Source organism: Apteryx rowi, unplaced genomic scaffold, assembly GCF_003343035.1.
Source record: "Apteryx rowi isolate R43461 unplaced genomic scaffold, aptRow1 scaffold_133, whole genome shotgun sequence".
NCBI lineage: Eukaryota > Metazoa > Chordata > Aves > Apterygiformes > Apterygidae > Apteryx > Apteryx rowi.
The window spans coordinates 1,637,813-1,657,595 of record NW_020447564.1 but is presented as its reverse complement, the minus strand read 5'-3'; the positions used below and the strand labels follow the sequence as shown (position 1 = coordinate 1,657,595).

The 19,783-nt window shown below is 36.8% G+C and overlaps 1 protein-coding gene across 4 annotated transcripts in view; it reads right to left on the bottom strand.

Annotated features, from left to right (window-relative positions):
* Window positions 1–880: 880 nt before the first annotated feature.
* Window positions 881–19,783, bottom strand: part of RIC8B (RIC8 guanine nucleotide exchange factor B) — a 37,686-nt gene continuing 18,783 nt past the window's right edge. For 2 of the 4 annotated variants that reach the window (XM_026056787.1, XM_026056790.1), the window contains 7 exons: window positions 19,599–19,693; window positions 14,661–14,814; window positions 14,236–14,331; window positions 11,712–11,856; window positions 11,398–11,542; window positions 9,057–9,176; window positions 881–1,285 (listed from right to left, as the gene is read on the bottom strand). In XM_026056787.1, the coding sequence (XP_025912572.1) occupies window positions 1,174–1,285; window positions 9,057–9,176; window positions 11,398–11,542; window positions 11,712–11,856; window positions 14,236–14,331; window positions 14,661–14,814; window positions 19,599–19,693 (867 nt within the window). In that variant the 3' untranslated portion in view covers window positions 881–1,173. Of the gene's footprint in view, window positions 1,286–6,238; window positions 6,314–9,056; window positions 9,177–11,397; window positions 11,543–11,711; window positions 11,857–14,235; window positions 14,332–14,660; window positions 14,815–19,598; window positions 19,694–19,783 lie in introns of all 4 variants that reach the window. The other 2 variants (XM_026056789.1, XM_026056788.1) reach the window with 2 other exon arrangements.

Here is a 19,783-nt window from a genome sequence, read left to right as displayed (position 1 = left end):
TGGAAAACCTTCACCAACTTCTGAAACGTGCACAAGATTGGGATGTGTATGTTTCTGAGCAACAGAAGGAATTACAAACTAGAACATAAGACTATTCTTCATGTATTTTGTGCCAAGAGAAATACACAGAGAAAGAAACCAGGCAGGCAAAGAGGCAACAACAGGATAGCACGCCTAAAACTTTAATCTTTTTTTTTTTTTTTTTTTTTTTTAAAAGAGTACAGAGCTCTAGAGATTGAAAGTGACACTTGTCTTCCCCCTTCCTCCATCCCATCACTCCATAAGTTCACCCTAAAAGAAACAATTTATTCGCTGATTGGTTTGACTTCTCTTCAAGTGAGGCACACCTATTAATCCCCCAAAGTAGGCCCCAATCCAGTAAAACACTTGCACATGCATTTCACTTCAGTCCACTTGTATTCATGGCAACATTTAAGTGTATCTACTTGAATGCTGTTTTGAATAGGGATGTTTTTACTTAACCAAAGGTATAAGAGGAACTATATTTGTGTGGTCTTAACATGGGGGAGGGGAAACCCACAACATACATCATCTTGTTCCCATTTCAAAGGTAGTTTTAGCAGCAACCAGTAACTGACACAGTGGTAAAATCCTAAGAGAGAGAGCTTAACCACAGAAGTGAGTAAGAGGAAGAAATCCAATGACATTTAAAAATTATAGCTGTGAAAATCACTGAATGCCTTTTAAAGCAGCTTCCCAGGGTCAGTCAGACTTTTAGGTTTAAATATCCTTTACTCCTAATGCAATTAAGCCAACTTGCTTCTTTACTTAGAACCATATAGAGAGAGAACTGGCAAGACAATTAAAAAAAACAGTATAGGAAAACCCTACAGAGTTCAGAAAACAGGATTCTGGAAAATTAAAATGTCTACATTTATTTTACATTGTAGGTTTTCACTTTTTATCGCTTTGAAACACATTTAGTTTTAAATTAATCAACTGATCATAAACTAATAAATTGATGTGTTCTTTAAACAGACATAATACAAAATGCAGACATTACACCACATGATCCATCCTTTAAATATCCCAGTAATAGAACAATTGAAGTGATGCTGGCTAATGCGAGGGTAAAACATTTGGATAAAGGATGTCATAGTTCTAAGGAAATATGTGGATTAAAGGAGAATTGGGAGTGAAGCAGGTGATGCTTTAGTCTGAATCTGAACTGTCTTGCTTGTTGGTATGGTACTGGCTGACTGTTTCTTCCAAAGGAGCCATTGTACCATCCGGTCGCACTCCCATTGGTTTTATAAACTCATCTCTGTAAGAGATTTAAAAAGGAATATATATTAGCATATGCACACACATCAATCACATGAATATAATACAATCACATACAGTATATGCTTTAATACATAATGAGCCTTTAAAAGGAAGTAATTTCTGCTAAAGCTCTCTATTTTGCAGAAAGAGGAACAAAAAACCTTCCAAAATAGGTGGGAGGGGAAGAGGAGGACAGATAAAGACTTCATTCATGGAGGCTAAACCCACTTAGCCAATTAGAGACACCATGAAAAGTCAGTGCCTAACAGGCTCAAGGAGCAGGTTCACTGTTTTAAATACACAAACTAGCTTTTCTTCTGAGAGTTCACTGACAACCATTTCTTCTGAAAGTTTCACTTGCCATTCTGGCCTATATATGCACACACAATTAAAAGAAGTTATTTGATACATATTTATCTTGTTCAGGGTAATCATCATCATCAGGAGAACACACTTTGCCCACACCACTTCTAAGGGTGTGTAAGTACTTGTTGATCCATTTAAAAAAAGCTTTCTGATTCTAATACTATTGCTTTTGTTTGTGGCAGTTTAATTACAGGATTGACAGCCATTTTAATCTCTTCAAAGCTCCAAAGGCCTCTCAACAGCTAATCCAATTATATCTACTCCACAAGCTACAGCCTCATCTAAGAGATGATTAATTATTGATTAAACCAATCAAAAAGTATTAGTAAAGATTTATTTAATCCTTACTTTTTATCACCTAATTTATATATGGATTATAGCAAAAGCTGTAAGGGCAGAGATAACATTCCGATTTTCTGCTGAAAAAAAATTGGAGAATACCTCTGAATATTCAGGAGTCACCTTAAATAAAGTAGGAGAGGCTTGATGCCAATTTACCCCGTGCTTGAAAGGCAGCCCACTAACACTGCCAATTTACCCCTCCTGCTCCCCACCACAGAGCCACAGACAGTAAAACTCCATCACCCAGTGGGGAAACAAAGGCATTTCACCAGCTTTCTGCCTGGTCTGCACTACCACCTCAGCTGGGGAGAAAAAAAATAAATCACTTGTACACAGCTGGCAATCTTACCTTAATGCAACAACAGGAACAGCAAGAAAGGCAGCACCTGAATTACATGGCACGCACAAGCCAGATGTTGTATAGTCAAGCAACAGTTAAAAAAAAGTCTCTAAAAGTCCTTTTTTGGAACATTCTGGTCTCTCTCAACAAGAGAAGTTCATCTACTTGCATAGATGTGGCCACCCGTTACTATGGTGGTGAGGAATCACAGGAATTGTGTCTATTAGCAAAGATCTTTTTTATAGGAAGAAATACAACACATCAGATGCCTTTTTAGCTTAACTTTAACCACCATAATACACGATTGGAAATCTGTAATCAGTCTTGCAATAGTTCTTTGGTGTTGTAGACAGTTCACTCAGGTTCAAGTCTCAGAATACGTCATCTTTCTATTATACTTATTTTTGGAGGAGAATAACCTCAAGAATAAGTCCTTGCTCATATTTTTAAAGTCCTAAAAGTACAAAAATACCCCAAAAGAACGAACAAAATCACCTTTGCTTTACCTCTAAGCTGAGAATATCCTAGATTTTTGTTTTTAAAAAAATGCAACACATGCTCTTAGGTTGCAACATTTAACATCACAGTCAGAAGTCATGGAATCATCTCATTTACTAGCCCTCTAAAATTCATTTCTATTATTTATAATAATGGCTAGTAAAGGATAAAGAAATAGTTAAAGAAAAAGGAAAGAGAAACAGAAGAAAATAATGAACCAATTGAAATATTCCAGGTCAGAATAGGAATCTTACAGAGGGACAGAGACAGGGGCTTAAGCATGGAAACAACTTGGAAATACAGATCAGTTTTGCATGACCCCATAGTAGCTGTGATGCAATTCCTTGATGCAGTACTGACAAGCTAAGGAAAAGCCGGAGAGCAAGCACCCACACAGAATGCACAGAGTGAAGATGGGAATATACTTTTCTTTTTTAAATGCATGACTTCTCTCCTGTCTGTGAATTTTTACTGACTGTGTTTTTTGCTGCAGAACACATGCTGGCCAAGCCAGCTTTAATGGCTCAACCTTTGAAACAGAATGCAACTCAAGGACAGTGGGTTGCAAGCAGGGAGGTAACCTTCCAAACTGCAGAAAAACCTACTTATTTTCTCAATCTCAACCCCCTTCCCCCATAAGGATGCTTACAGACATCTTTAAATGGGAGCTTCTCAAGAAGTTCTATCTCATCATCATTTGCCCACTATAAAGAAATAGATGTTTCTCTGCAATTCCCCTTCCACATTTCAATTTTATACCCCTGCTACACACATTCCAGAACTTAATACAAACTTTCTCTCTCCAAGTGAGTCATCTGCACAATCACTGAACACTAGATACAGTAAATAAGACATACCCAATGCACAAGTCTAGTTTGGGGGTGGGGGAGGGTTCTGACAAATACACTAGGTTTTGCAGACAGAGTAACTCAGAAGTCTGAGTCACTGAAGTGTGTTTGTATATTCTCTCATGATGCTCAAAAGCCTGTGTTCCTCAGCTCACTGTAAACCATTTTAAAGTATATCACTGGGGACTGTGCTGTACTGCATTAGAGCTTCATTCCCAAAGCATTTCTTCCTCCCTAGGCTTTAACTGTGAGCTAGGCTGAGCTCACATCTCATTAAATAGCAAGTATGCTTATCAATTACTTTTCTGTTCTTGCGTGCACTTCTTGTTTTGCAAGCCCTTGAACAGGATGAAAGATGGTTGTTTTAAGGTTGCTTTTCTTTCTCTGTATTCAGAGGCAGAAATCCATCCATMCATACTTCCTCAGACAAATACTACCCAGTAAAACTGAACTGCATGAACACAGAAATACGCTATGCCACCAAAAGGACAGGTATGGATTAACTGCTCCAAGAGGAGGCAGGGATCCACCTATTTTTTTCCTAACCATAATCTAGTCCTAAGATGGTGTAAAACATAGGGCATCCTTTCACTGGTGAGGACTTGACTGCAAGTTGCGAACACAGCTCAAGCTCACTCATGTATTTCAAAGAGGAAAAATACAGAGCCAGACAAATGGATGAAAGAAAAAATCTGGGCTGTTACAAAGGTAACATCAGAAGTTTGGAAAAACACCCCCACATAACTGCTAAATAAAAGAATTTTGGGTAGAACTGCAAGAGGCATCACTCGGCCAACTTCAGCTCAGTACTACAGAAGAGCAGACCCTTACCTGGTACGAACTGCCTCAGCTCTGTCAACCTCAGCGAGTTGCCCACTTAGCATGGGTTGCTTAGAGACCTCGACTCAGCTTTGTCAACTTGGGCTAGCTGAGGTTGGGCTTATTGTTTAAGATGAGCTACAAAGTGGCATGGGAATCAGAAACTGGCACATACACCTTCAGAAGACATTTCATTATTCAGAAACTGTATCGTTAGAGTCAATCTATAGCACAGAAGAGGTTACTTCACCGCAGTAGGCGGCAGTGTAAATTCTTCTGTATCCATTAAGATGTGTATAAATACACAAATGTGCGTATTTATACACATTTGAACATCCTTATGTGACCTCCAATATAATCAAATATTCCTTTTTACAACATTCATTTTTCTAACGCAAACAAAGCATTCAAGCATACTTGGAGACACACCATAATTAAACAGTTGGTAAAATACATTCTCTTCTTCCACTTGCAGATCTCCCAAGAGTCCCTTCAAATATATCTATACAAGTTTTAGCTTCCTGCTTGCCATTTAGCTTGATAACAACTCCAAATTCATTCCCTTGTTTTGAAGGGTACCTCTTTCTTGTCTGCTCTGTGTACTACAAGGCAGTATTGACACATGGAATTAATGACAGTGTCTGTAATGAAACAGCCATCATGCAAACACCAGTCTGTTCCTTTGATAAAATGGCATGTTAGGGACCTATTCACCTCCTTATAATTGAGTACTACATAATAGTTCCCATCCTTTCATGTAACATTATTTTCTTCTATGATTAGAAAAGGAAAGAAAAAAAATCTATGTAACACTGCCTTCTTCATTCACCCTATGATTAATTTTGTTTTTAATGAGTATGACTGCTTATTTAGCCAGGTTGTCTAACATACTTGTTTTGCTGACTTCTGTTCAATGTACAACAAAACCCAAGCTGTGATAATTGGAGACCATTTCATCAGCAAAAGGATTCTTGCTATTAATACAAGGTTGGCTTGGAAAAAGCACCCTGACATTTTAAATTAGTCAATTAATATACAATTCTACCTACCATTTATAATGGAAAAAAATGTCAGCATATTTTTTCAGACATTTTAATTAATACAAAGTATTTTCAATAACATATGATATAAACAGACAGAATATCATACAACAATGATTTAATTTGGCTAATTTGGGTATTTTGTAAACCTGAAAAGTTAAGTTTTATCTTTTTGCAGATTTGGAGAGCTTTTCAAAGCTCAAGGATGTGCCTCACATACAGAGGATACTGATTTACAACCAGCCAACAATTCTCAATACCCTTATAACAGACAGTGCCTATAGAGTTACCTCAGGGCCACATTCAGACATCCAACAACTTACCTAAATAACATCTACATTTCCCAGGAACTGCCGTAATCAGGATTTTCATCTTCATTTATTTATAACCTATGGAATTCTAGCGCTTTTCAAAAGCAACCTCATCAAGCCAAATTTGAGCAAAAGATTCATTTCTATAAAAACTTTCTAAAAACGCAAATCTATGTCAAAATATCAGGGATGGGGAAGTGGTTCACAAACAAATTCTCAGGTTTTCTTGATGCATATCCATAAAACAAAACAGGTTAATTTTTATTTAACCTTGTTGAGGATCAAATACCTTGTGAACAGGCCTAAATACTAACAGGCTAACAGAACAGAAAAACCTGGGAAATAATACCTGAAACAGCCTAAAAGTACAGATCAATTTCACATCACCTTAAAGCAGTCTCAATTCTTCAGTCCCAATGCTGAAAGTTAAGAGAAACCTGGAGGGCAGAAGTCCACTGGCATCTTATGGAACAAGGTAGAAAATACCACTTTATTAGGGTTTCAATAAACACATATAAAAGGGTACAGCTTAACTGCACAGTGTATGTAAATAGTTAGCAGCCATTAATGAAAGGCTATGACTTTTCATTAAAGTGGTGCTGTTCTGCAAATTCATTTTCCAAGGAATTCAACCTGTCATCAGATAATTTTCAAAAACAAAAAGCCAGTCAATCACAAATCTAGAGCAACCTAGTGACAGACTGGCCCAATTACTCTTTTCAGTCAGGAAAGGAAGAGAGTTTGTTAGCCCTTCAGTTTTGTTTTCATACCTTTTTATACCATAAAGGCATGCTAGCTCTTTACAGCTTAGCTTCCACTGCTGGGACAAAAACAACTGTACTAAGCCAACCAGATGTGCTGTTATCACACAAGTACATTCTAATCTCTTGTTCAAGTTACACAGATCTTGATCTGTGTAGATACAGACATATAGATCTATTCAAGCTGAGGAGAAGGAACTATTACTACCCTGTCCCTGTCAAACTTCCTCCCCTTTTATAAGCAAAACACTGTCCCAGACTGCAACTGCTCAGTTCACGGTATGTCTCTTCCTATGGCAACAACAAAGAACAGCAGAATTTGCAAGTCTGCCACCTACAATCTGCCTCAAAGCAAGATTCAAAACCAAGAAGCAACACAAGTATCCTATCCAAGCAACCTCCTGTTTAAGTCTGTAAGTTACAAAACAAGGAGAAAAGTGTATTCCACTGGTAGCTTTAACTCCACAAAAACTCCTTGTACTAAAGGGCTCAAGCTGGAGGCAGAAGTGTTCAATTCTATAAAAGAAGAGAGAGACCTGCTACTATTAGCATATTACTAACACTTTATTCTTGCCTACAAGACTGGCAGCTTCCCATTTTAACATCTGTACAAAACCTACAATCGCACTCAATTACACTCATTAAAAACTTCCCACAGCTTCCTGAAAACAAAGTCGTTTTTTTCTTTTCAATTTTCAGTAAACAACAAAAGTGGGAAGAACAGTCAAGTGATTTTATTCAAGTTATCACAGCACCTAAAGGGGTCAAATCATCAATCAAAACTGCCCCACAGTAATCACTATAGCAAAAAAGAACACCACTACAACAAAAAGACGGGCTCAGTCCTGCAGAGTTTGCAGTCTAAGTACTATAGAAAAAACTGCAGGTGGATGTAGCTGACAGAGAAAGCCCAAGGTAAGAGTGATGCTACCGGCCAAGAGGATAAGCAGTGATACAGGACACCAGCTGCTCAGTTATTGTCAGTTTGTAAGCAGGCACCACAGCAGGCATCCTCAAGCCTCCAAACTGAAAAGGCTCTTAGGCTACAGCAATGCCATTTGGATTTTTTCCTCTAACAGCTATACTGATAGCAACTTGTCTTCAATCTTAGTTTGTCTCCAGTCTCAAATTTCTTTCTTAAAATCATAGACCACTGTGTCATTTCATTATTGTACCCCTAAAGCTCAGCATCCTAATTCTCTAGCCTACCCAGCAATCATTCCATTTTATACAGTAGTTCAATTAAGACTGCATGTGTATTCTATTTTCTTTATTAAGATGATGACCACATAATACACTCCTTTTCCATGCAAGAAATGCGAAAAACAACTATGCAATTGCTACACAGTCTTCTGAGATCCCTCCCTGCTTTCACTCCTGATTTAATTCAATCTTTACCAGCTAATATCAAATCCAGATTCACCCATATCTTTTACTGAAATCTTAACCTTTAAGAGAATTGTAAAAAACACTTAGTTTGCTGAATTTATATCACAAGTTCTTGCTATTTGAATATGCATTGACTCTCGCAGGCACAAATGTGTTTCTAGCCTCCATGTCTTCATATGTTTGAAGAATGATCCACTTATGTATTTTCTAGGCTAAATTCCTATAGCTCAGGTCACTGATGAACAAGCATTATATTAAGTGCTCCTCAAGAATGTTACACTCTGCTTAAATAGAAAACAACCTACAAGCAATCACTCCAACATGTTTACAATTAATGGAGCAGAAAAATCTGTAAATTCTAAGTGTATTGAGTCAAAGCAACGAAGAGCTACAGTCACCACTACACCCTGCTCCCTTTTTTGTATGGAGGAAATTGCAAATTTAAACAACTTTCTGTATAAGTAACTTATACTTTCATGTCCCATTAAATACTATTTTCTTTTATGGGATTACCTTATTCATACTTAAAAAAAAAGATAAAAGTCACATTTGTAATCCAGTCCACATTTATTCTAATACTACTACAATAATTCTTACCTGAAATTCCCTTTTAATTGCTCTAATATATAACTTATTGCTTCTGTTGACAGCTATTTTCATACTATACCTGTTCTTCAGATAAGCAACAGATGTAAGTTGTTACCATCAGATAACTGCTCACTGACTGGGGGGAAATGAGTACACCTGCCTTGGGCTTAGATTTTGTCCAGTACTTTAAAAGGAGAAATTCTTGTCATTATCGGTCACAGCCTATCCACTTAGGAGGCTACCTCCTCATTTTTAGGCTGTTCAATCCCCTCCAAAAGTCATTTCCCATAAAGTCCTGTTAAATGTCACTCTTTCCTTTGAAGTGCTAAACATTTTTCTCTGCAGTGAAAGTAACCCTAATCCTGCAAAGAAGTTGATTATAACATTACATTTGAGACTAGATGTTAGTAAAGAACAGATACTCAGGATTTGAGCTGCCTCTCTCAAGAGCAGCTATAATACAATACCTGGAAAGTTTATCAAACATGTTGACAAGTTTCATAGCTTCATATTCTTTTTGTTCTTCTGTCATTTCATCCATAGGATTGGGCATCGGTTCTTCTAAGTGACCAGTGATAAGGTTAATGCTGGAGATGGGAAAACACTATAATTTATATCCTTATATAAATAGACATGTGTATTGCCTATCTTTTCAGGCAGGATGCAGACAGAAACCATCAGAACTAATACTATCAGAACAGCATGTGAAGTTTTTACCATAAATAGCCAACCTTCATACTGTTTACATTCACTTTGTAGTCTATTCCTGTGATTCATTGCATTAACTTCTAGTTAACTATTCAGAAATGCATGTTCCACTAATATGTGCTATGTTATAACCCATACACAAATAGCTTGAAGAGAAGATGTAAAGATAGATAGCGAACAGAATGACAAATATGTGTTTGCAACTAATTTTCTACAGGCTTAGTTTTAAACATACGGACCAGTTTCAGTATGATTTTCTTATTTATGAAGAAATGTTGAAGTAGCTTATCATTCCCCTCTCAGGATCATTTTTGCTCAAACCAGACTAAGGTTACATTGCAAGTTTACAGTGCCAGTTGTTCCAGTTGTTTTAACTGTTAAAACAAGTCAATTTGATACAAAAACAGTAAGAAACAAAAGCAGAGAGGCAATTTAAAAAAATACTTTCAGTGCAAATTATCTTTTCAAATAGCGTAATCAAACATTTAAAGTTAGCAGTAGGGAAAAATCAGACTCATGAAGTGACTGACATTTATCTGCAATGTTCCATTTAAGTGTCACCTTTTAACTAAATAGATGTCATAGTTTTATTTATATGCACATAACTAGATATTATATGAAAGAAATGCAAAGACAAAATAGCATGGAAAAATTCCTGAAGTGCAGAGATAAAAAGAAACCTCCTGTTTTTCAATTCTTCTTTTTTTAAACATAGAAGTAATATTGTTCCTGTAACCTTCTGTAGATTTAATCCTGTCTTCCATTCATGTTCCTTGCACAAGAATCCTTCAGTAAGCCTCAAAACATCCCCATCATAATCCTATTCATATCTTTTCATTTATTCATATCTGTGTATTTCTTCAAGGGAAACAAAGTAAAGCCAGAAAAATAACAACACACTTCAGCTGCCCACTATCAGCAACCTCAGAACACACTTAAAATGGTGTCCAATCACAGATCTAATATAACTCAGACTGAAACCTCCAATTCCAAATAAATTACAGTTAATCAAAATTAAAGGAAACAGCTTCAAAGAAATACATTAGATTTGAGGCATGACTTCTACAGAAGTTATTTTGCTCTTCCCATATTTATCCATGTGACTTAGTCAATTCTTTAGGAAAATTTGAGTACCAGGCAAGTTGACTGACTGAAGCCAGACCTATTGGTTTGTTCCTTCTTACAATCCCCCCTTAAAAACTTAAGTCACATTTGCCACCTTTATTTTTTTTGTTACAGAGAGATACCCCATAAACAACAGATAGTAGTTTGGCAGTTTCATATGAGTTCCTTGAAAATCTGGGGCAAATGGCATCCTGATAGCTTTTTTACTATTAATTTTTTCTAAATTTGTTCAATTTGTTCTCAAGTCTCTTCTCACACTTGAATTTTAAATAGTTTTTCAGACTCTCAGCCTGTAAAGAAAAGGTGCAGCCCGAGAACTCCCTCACAGTCAGAATGATGCAAAGAATTCCTTTAGCTTTTTGCTATGGACTTGCCTCCCTTCTCTGCCCTACTTATATCCCAGCTATCTAATGACTGTATACACACTGCAGGCTTCCTGCCTTTGCTGAACCTTTGATAAAGGTTCTCTTCAGTCTTTATGCCTCTAGTAAGCTCTTCTTCAAAATCCTTTTGGTCTGCTTTGTTACTGTTTTACATTGTCATCTCTGATAGCCTTCTTTATTCTCATTCAACAATTCCAGCTTTGCACAATTCCTTTTTAAGTATCATTTAAATAAATAGTATACATATGCTCTGAACCTCTAATATCTTTAGACTGTTCCTAGGCCATCCACAAACATTTTGCATTTTGGTTCCTTATTTTCCTTTGATAAGCATTTCATCTTTATGTAGTTCCCCCTACTGGAGTTAAATCATTACAGTAGTGAATTTTGGAGGGGAGCCATCTAAGTATATTATAGTCTTTATTAGAGGCTGGCTCCTCAGTAATTACACCATGAGGTCAGTGGGAGGCAGTAATTCCTATAAGCACACATAATTCCAAAACTGGCATCTTTGAAAAAGGCAAAAAAAAAAAAGCTATGTCAGAACTCCTAAACAGCAGCGAGAAATGCAGAATTGAAAACAATACTGTACTTAGGCTTTGCAGATTTGTATTCTTCAGTATCTGTGTCTTCATCATCTGAGTACCAATGATCTCCTCTTCCTCCTGCTAACAGGCCCCTGGCTGCCAGCAATCCTGCCGCATTACCGTAACCTGTATATTTTAACAAGGTGTCGACTGCAAAGAGCGATACAGAAAATTTATTCAGCTAGAACCTAGTTCAGCTACAAAACAGTATTATATGGCAACACAGCATAGTGTTAAGAGAACTGAGTGTTACAGCAAGTGGTTAATATACTAATTACAGCAAGACCTTACATAAAAGGGAAAGAAAAATCATTTATACCTCTCTCTTTACAAAGAACAAAAAGAAATTCTGCTGCAATTTGCTTTACTCCAAGGTCAACATGCGTCATAAGGCGTACAAGCTTGTTCCTCACTGTTGTGCCAACTTCTGGACGATTTGATACATCTCTTAGTGGAGGCAATACCTAGGAGCATAAAAAAGGGGAAAGAAGGATGGAATGCATGGAAACACCTATCAAATCCTTGCAGAAACTAACAGTCAGCAGGGCAGGAAAGTACTGTAAGCTCTGCTCCTTCAAGAAAAGGAACAAAACCAACCCAGCTCTGCTTACATGTACTAGCAATGATTCTTGCTTCATAATGTATTTGGGTCTTCTGGTCTGCCATCCTTGGCAGAAGAGAACTCAGTCCCAGATGTACACTTAAACTCCTAACAGTTGTCTGGGTTTTTTTTAAAAGCATGAATAGGTGTCCCAAAATAGTAGGTTAACAGGCAACAGTACCTTATACAAATAACTGCTTCCATTTTGCTCAGATTGCTGGCAAAAACATTAAAAATACATAGCTTAAGGAAACTTACTGCATTAACATGATGGGTAATTTATACAGAACACTAAATACACTTAGTCAAAAAGCAGGAAAATAAAAGTTACATTGCAAGTTCTACTGCCATAAATTTCAAAAATTGACTATATGTACAGAAAAAACGTGTCTCTCTACCTGAAAACATTCCTTTAAAAGCTGAAGTTAAGTTTCAAAAAAATTTTGGAGAAAATGGTTTAACATCCTCAAACACACTGTTTATGGTATTCTCTTATTAAATAAATATCATTAACTCAAACACTCAAGAAAGTTAGGAGGTGCCTGAAATATGGCTGTTTTTGCAACCTAAATTCAGCTTCCTTGTGCATATACATTCTGACTCAAACCCTAGATTAATTTTTTTCACATGCACAGGATGGTACGATCTTCAGACAAACCTGGGCTGTAGTATGACATATTTAATGGTCTTGAAGACTCCTGTAAGAAAGTATGGATCTTCAGTATTTTACTAGTGAATAAAACCAAGCTTTTCACTGATTGTCATTAGAAACTGCAGGTCCCTTGCCTTCTAGGTATTTAATGTAAAAACTCATCTTCCATGTAAAATTACCATACAACTACTACTGAAATTGGACTCAGTAGGCACTGATCCTTAAACAAATGAATGCTATGTATTCACTACTTTGAAAAATCAGGCCTTGTGTTTTTCAAACTAAGTATTCAAAAAAAATAGCAAAAACCTTTTACTTTGTCTCTAGTTACTTTCCTCAACAGGGATAGTACCACAACTGCCATTTCAGAGAGCACTGTAAAAATGAATTAATGTTTTTTGAATACTCTAATACTGATATAGTGATGAGTACCATAGGACAGTTCATGAAGAAATTAATCATTCTGTCTTCAGAGCAGAATTTGAATAGTGCACAATAAAGCAAGCCTGAGGCTGACATTTAACAATGAGGATAATTCAAAATATCAAACATTCGATCATGCAGTTAGCTGCAAAAATTAACAAATCAGAAGAGTCTCCTTGGAAAAGAACTGTTGCAAACAAAAGAATAAACGCCAAGAACAATTTTCCTAAAAAAATCCCCCAAAACATTTTTCTGGTATAGATGACAGAGGAGGAACATACATGTAGAATATTTTCTCTTCCATTTTAGATTCCATTCATGAATTCAAGCACAGCTTGCATCTAAGATGCAACCCTGAAAACCACTGCAGCTTATAGGAAAAAAACCATCTCTCTGCTGGTTTCAACTACTGTTTTTTCCTTGCTTGGCTTTTAACTTCTCTCCACTTGACTTCAGAGAAAACAAACAAAAAAACGCCCGCACCGACACACACCACCAACCACCAAGCCATAGAGATGGTTTAGATCTATAACCATGGAATGGAAATCATTTTTTTTCCTGCAGAGAGCCTACCCAGGGTCTGCACTGTATTTAACAGCTCTTTTAAGAGACCAAGTGTTGAAATGTGCCTCTGTTCAAGAAAAAGTTTTACTCTGACAGAACAGCTGATATACAGTGTAACAGAAGTTTCAATTCCAATGATTCATGCCTGCTGAGGCTCAAGCAGAAGCCATCAGAACACCAATGGCCTCACTGGCTATCATACAGCTTTGCTGTTTCACTGCATGCGCTGGAGATTTTTTGATATGCTGGAGGTAGGGGGTCAGGCCTCACTGGGCTCTTGCCATTCACTGCACGATCCACGGTGACCATATAAAACAGCTTTATTATACCCCTATGTTACTCTTTAACAGTGCTACAATATGTACAATGGAAGTTAGTTCATAATATTTATACATTTACATGACTCTGAAAACAAGTCATTTTTATAGCCAATAGTTGTCAGAGACCTAACCAAAAAATATATATATATACCAAAAAGAATTTTGTGGGAAATTTAATATGAAACCATTCCTACTTTGAAAGTATCTGTCTCTTTCACTGAGGTACAAGCCTCAAATTTTGCTATTAGGTTCGCAATCAGATTTTCATGAATATTTTACCTACCTGAGCTTTGATAAACTTCCTGATATTCCTGTGAGTTCGGCAACATTCAGTTAATAAACTGAGAACTGGAGTCAAACCTTCTCTGTAGCTGCTTCCCTAAAATCAAAACAAATATAAGTAAAATATCCTTAAGAGCAAATTTCCTATTACAAGTCCTATGGGCCCTTCAACGAAATCCTGCGTGACAGCCAAAATACGAACACTATACAAATGAAGGGCCAAATGTTCACTGTCTTACACACAAGCAAGTAGTACTTCAGACATTTACAGGTAACTATTTGTTTCCACTTTTGAAAGTGTTTCGCAATATAGAAGCAAGCAATGACATCCAAATTTCTACCAAATATTGTCTGTAGGGTTTATAAATAATTTAACACAACACATGAAAGAAGGTCCCTTTTGTCAAGAATCTTTAAAGCCCATACCTTGTCTATTCTCTTCTCCATAAAATCCAGTAAAATTTGAATTGCTCCCATATTCATACCATTATATTTTATATCTGTTTCTTCTTGGCACGATGGACTAATAAGAACATCCAAGCAAGAAACTGGAACATTGCTTAAAAGGTTGATTGCATTGCTGAAACAGATTTTAAAAATTCGTTATTCATTTGTAATGCAGAATTAAAAATAGTACAACTCACCATAAAGTGTTTGTACAACCGCAATTAAAAAGAGGCCCAGCAACTTAAACAATGTTTTATTTTCTATTCTCTACGTTTTAAAGAAGGTGACATGCATTATCACCTGAGTGCTGACTCTCAGAACGAGCAAGGAAAAAGAGACAAAAGCTCCAAAAGCTCTGTACTACAGCAGCGCACTATTACTTCCAGCCCCTGCAGTATCCTATCCCATAGATAAGGGCACAGTTATCAGCAGTGTGTTACAGCAGCTGATCTCACAGGACAGCAGGGGGAACTCTCACATTGGTTTGCAGCTGCCAGTTTTTCCCTCCTGGAAACTTAAACATTTTACAATGCATCCATATTACTACAATTACCATGACAAAATACACTGTGGAAAATATTTCCTCCTCCTCCAAACATTGGGGTTTGGAAATGTCTCAGGTCCCCCAAATACTTGCACTCTTGCTTAACATATAATGTAGAGGAAATATTGAAGGCATCTAACAAACAAAAAAGATCCAGGTTTTATATACCAAGCACTACCTTTCAGCAACTGCATTCCACAAAGCACTCGCTAACCGGCTGCAATATTCTAACATGAAGTGGAAATTTCTTTCATAAGCAGTCCTACTAACATCTAGCAAAACACAGAGTTCAAGGTTCTGTTCAGCATGAAAGAGGAGTGCTTCTCAGATATTCATTAAGTGATTTAGATTAGACCATAGGGTCCCTCCCTCCTCTTTAATTTAACTTACTTTGCAAATTTCTCTTGTACAATACAGATCCTTTGAGCTTGCTATCTATGCTGTTCTCATTACTGACTTGCATTTGTACTCTTCCTGAGCATGATGCTAAGTTACACAGATGCTGGAAAGATTAGACTTCTGTCCTTATTACTTGCTGATGACCAACTAAAATTATAAGTGGATGGATTTAGAAATAATACAGAACTATGTAGGCTTACATATGCAGACCCCAAAGCTATCAACAAAACCACGAGCAGTGATGTTTCAAGGATTGGCAAAATGTTCAAAAAACAGAGGCAACTTTTCAGACGATTTCACTTAACACTTTAAATAATATTTACTTTGAAGCAGCCCTCAGCTCTAACAAAGATTTAGTACAACAGAAAACAAATTGAGACATTCAAATGTAATGGAGCACATTTCTAACAAATAAGCTGTTTTAGTATCATCAAACCGCGTGACTTTTTCACACTATGTCATCTTTCTTTTGCTCTTTCAGCAATTAAAATTCAGACAACTTATACTTTTTGGAAGGGTTGTTTTCTTTGTTTTATTTCTAATTCCCATTTAAGATACTTTTTATATCAAACGAGTTATCCACTCTCCAATAATTCAGGAATAGCAAGAAACAAGACTGACTGAAGTTCAACAAATATTTGGTGGCTTCAGGCCTTTCATCAGAAGTTCTCTTTTTACTAGTTTCTTATTAAACAACCGAGTTCCCAAACACCTACAAAATTAATTTTCTGGATCACTGTGTCTGAGCTATTCTTTTCAATAAATGAAGCCCGGCTTTCTGATCTTTGTCACTTCACTGACAGTTTTATTTGTGGTAGAGGAGTGTATGAAATTCTCCAGCTACCAGGAAGTCAGTGGCTATGCACAGATCCGCACAATAGTGTTTGCATTCCTACTCCAGGGGGTAGAAATACTGCGTATATTACTCTCCCCTTTTTGGCTTGCTAGAGATCATTAATCACTGGGACATGACATCCACCCACTCATGCTCCCAGCCCCCTCCTGATATGCAAATTCAGAAGCAAAGGACTATTTAGAGCTGCTGAATGCCTTGATTAAAACCTTGTTAGTGGGCAAAAATGGCACTCGCTCTAATATGCAGTGCTTTAAGCTGTTCATGTTCAAACGTTCAGTAATGACACGACAGAACCACAATTATGACAACAATACAGGTACTAAATTAGTTATTTTCCTTAGGTAGCTTCTGCTTGTTTGTTAGAAAGAAAAGTCAACCTGACAAACAATGCATCACAATTCAAGGCTTGTATCCAACACCTGATGCTCGTATAAAATAAATCCTCAACTTAAGCATTCAGAGCCTAAGCATGCCATACAAAAGACTAACAGGCTGTCCAAACCTTTCATGTAAGCATCTTAAATCCCACAGATTTACAAACTTACAGAAGTGTAAGTGATCAGCAACTGTAAGAAACATACTTATGCCACCCTGATGCTTTATAATATTTATTCTGCATTCAAGTCTGTTTATATTTTATTCTATTTTTTTTAATTTTATTAAAATAAATGCCTTACTGATGGACTCCAGGTGGATTGCGCACTGAGAAGTTGAGCTCTGCTCTCTCTGACTCACACCTCATCTCTAGCAATAAAGGTTCAGAGTTTAGCATACTTAACAGTCCAGCTGATGACACAGCCTCATTTTATAGCTATGCTAGCTATGGACTGCTAACGCAAGTTTACTCATTTATTATTGAAACTCTGCTCTGGAATGAAATATGTGGTTGACTTACTACATCAGGGGACTCAAGTGAGCTATCCAGATCCTCTGAGGATTATAAGGAGCATTACTCTGGACCACAACTTTTCTGTTCCAGAGCTGCCTTGTGATGAGTAATATTGGTGGAAAAGTGTATTAAATTATTCAGCTTTTTTTACATCTATTCCACATATGGAATTAGATAGGGTTTCTGTAGAAGAGACAGCATGCTATCATTTAATTGACAATATGACATTACATGTGTAGCATGCAAAGACAAAATTCAGGTTTTGCAGACAAGCTAAAATACTTGAACTGCAAAAAATGAAAGCCTGGGCAGTGATCTAACAGGTTAAAAAAACCTGCACAAGTCATAAATCAAGATCAAATATCACAGGCAGCAGAACTACACTTGCATTTTTTCTTCTACCAACCTGAGCTAAAGAAACTAACTACAGCCGCTAACAGAGAGAGTAAGCGGCTTTCCCAGAGTAAGAGAAAGATGGATGCAGCTCTGTATTGAGTTCGATGGAGCAGAGGAGACAACTGAAAAGTCTCAAGGCAGTGATACCCAGGCTCATTTTCCTTCTGCTTGTATCTCCCTTTCTCTGACATTAGTGAGAATCCTTGCCTTGATTTGGTGCCTCCAGAAGGACAGATGGTCCATACAGACAGCAAATCTACACAATATATTCCTTCCGACTGACAAAAGCAAGGACAGAAATCACATCAATATTACATTTGCTCCCTAGCTGCCTACTTCTAGCTAAAAAGCCCTTTTTGGTCCTGATCTGTGTCTGCAAAAGCTAGCAGCAAAAGTACTAACATAACAGGCATCCTTTTACAGTAGCTCAAGATAAATTTTCAAGGGTGATATATTTTACAGGGTAATTAGAGTAGTGCCATATTCCTGGACAAGGAAGCAGAGCACATTTTCATCAGAAGAGCACCAGCTGTATAGTAACTTACCGTAACATCAGACAGAGTTTTGCTGACTATGTATAAGCTTAAATGCAAGAGACCTATCTTTGTCATCTTGTAGTTATGGAACTTGCCCAAATCTGCTCAATATTCCCAGATGTGGGGAAATTATTCCCACTAAACTCTCCCTTAAGGGAAGATGTGAGACATGCACCACAAGCGGCAGCAAAGAGAAAACACTGACTGCCTTTTAGGACACATATATCACTATTTTTACTCATGGCAACTACGGCAGTGATATCCTAAATTATTCCAAACTGGTCTGCACCAACTGAGAAAAGCTCTGATGTAGGATCTGAGTGCTCAGCTACTAAGACTATTGATCTCTGAGAGCTTTCCAAGATTTTAATCAAGTTCATTGAAAATTTTCAAGACTGCTGGGTGCAAAAAGCTATATCCTTCTTCCAGCTCAGAACAAGATCTTTAAAAGATATTGCACCTAGATATACAGATGTTTTGATGAAGAAAATGGCAATACTGATTGTCATTGCCAAGAGATAATACAGGATAGTGTTTGAAGCTACTATACTGTTGGGCATTTGGGCAGCTGACCCATTTAGAAAGATAAAAATAACATCAGAGAAAGCTAGTAATTTTGAACAGGGGAAAACTACCACCTCACTAAAAAACTCTGAATTTTGGTTGTTTTATATTTGCAACCAATAATTCAAACAGTTAGATGCAGTACTGAGAGAAAAGAGGTGACACACCTAATAACCTAAACTCCAAGATGATTCACTCACCTTTGCATGCCTTAAAAAAAAAACCAAAAAAACACACACAACACACCAGAGAAGTGATTTTTGTAATTCTAATAAAATAGCCTAGAACTACTGGAAATAAAATATCAACCTGTTACTTCCACCCCAATGCATCAGAATTGCAGAAATTGCATACAAAAATCTCAAAATGTAGTTTTTTCCATCAACATCTATGCAAAGCAACAATAGCTGCATTCCACTTTAATTTGCACTACCCCTAGGACTTCCATAAATAATTTCATCCTCAATTACACGAGAAAGATTTCAGCAAGGTCAACTTCATTATCACTGAATAAAAATAACAACCTTACCAGCCACTTCCTCCTTGGAATAGTGGACATGTTTAAACAGCATTTCAGGCAAAGAGCTTTCATTAAAAAGATTGATAGATTTTAAACAAGTTTAGTAGAATTATAGTTTTCATTGTTTCTCTGATTCCTTCTTTAGATATCAGCCAAAAGATTTTTTTTTTTAAATAACCTTTCAAAATAGATTGGTTCTGCAATTCTACCAACCTGTGTAATTCTTCAGTTTTGTCTTCAGTAGGGCCGCTGGTTAATAAGCAGTGGCGGAGGATGGCAGCCATGTAACGAAATTGATGAGATTCATTCTATATAAATATAAATTATGAAGATATTTTTTCATTTTGAAGATTGCAAGTGAGGGTTTCAGGTCACTAGAATAATAAAAATTAAAGATG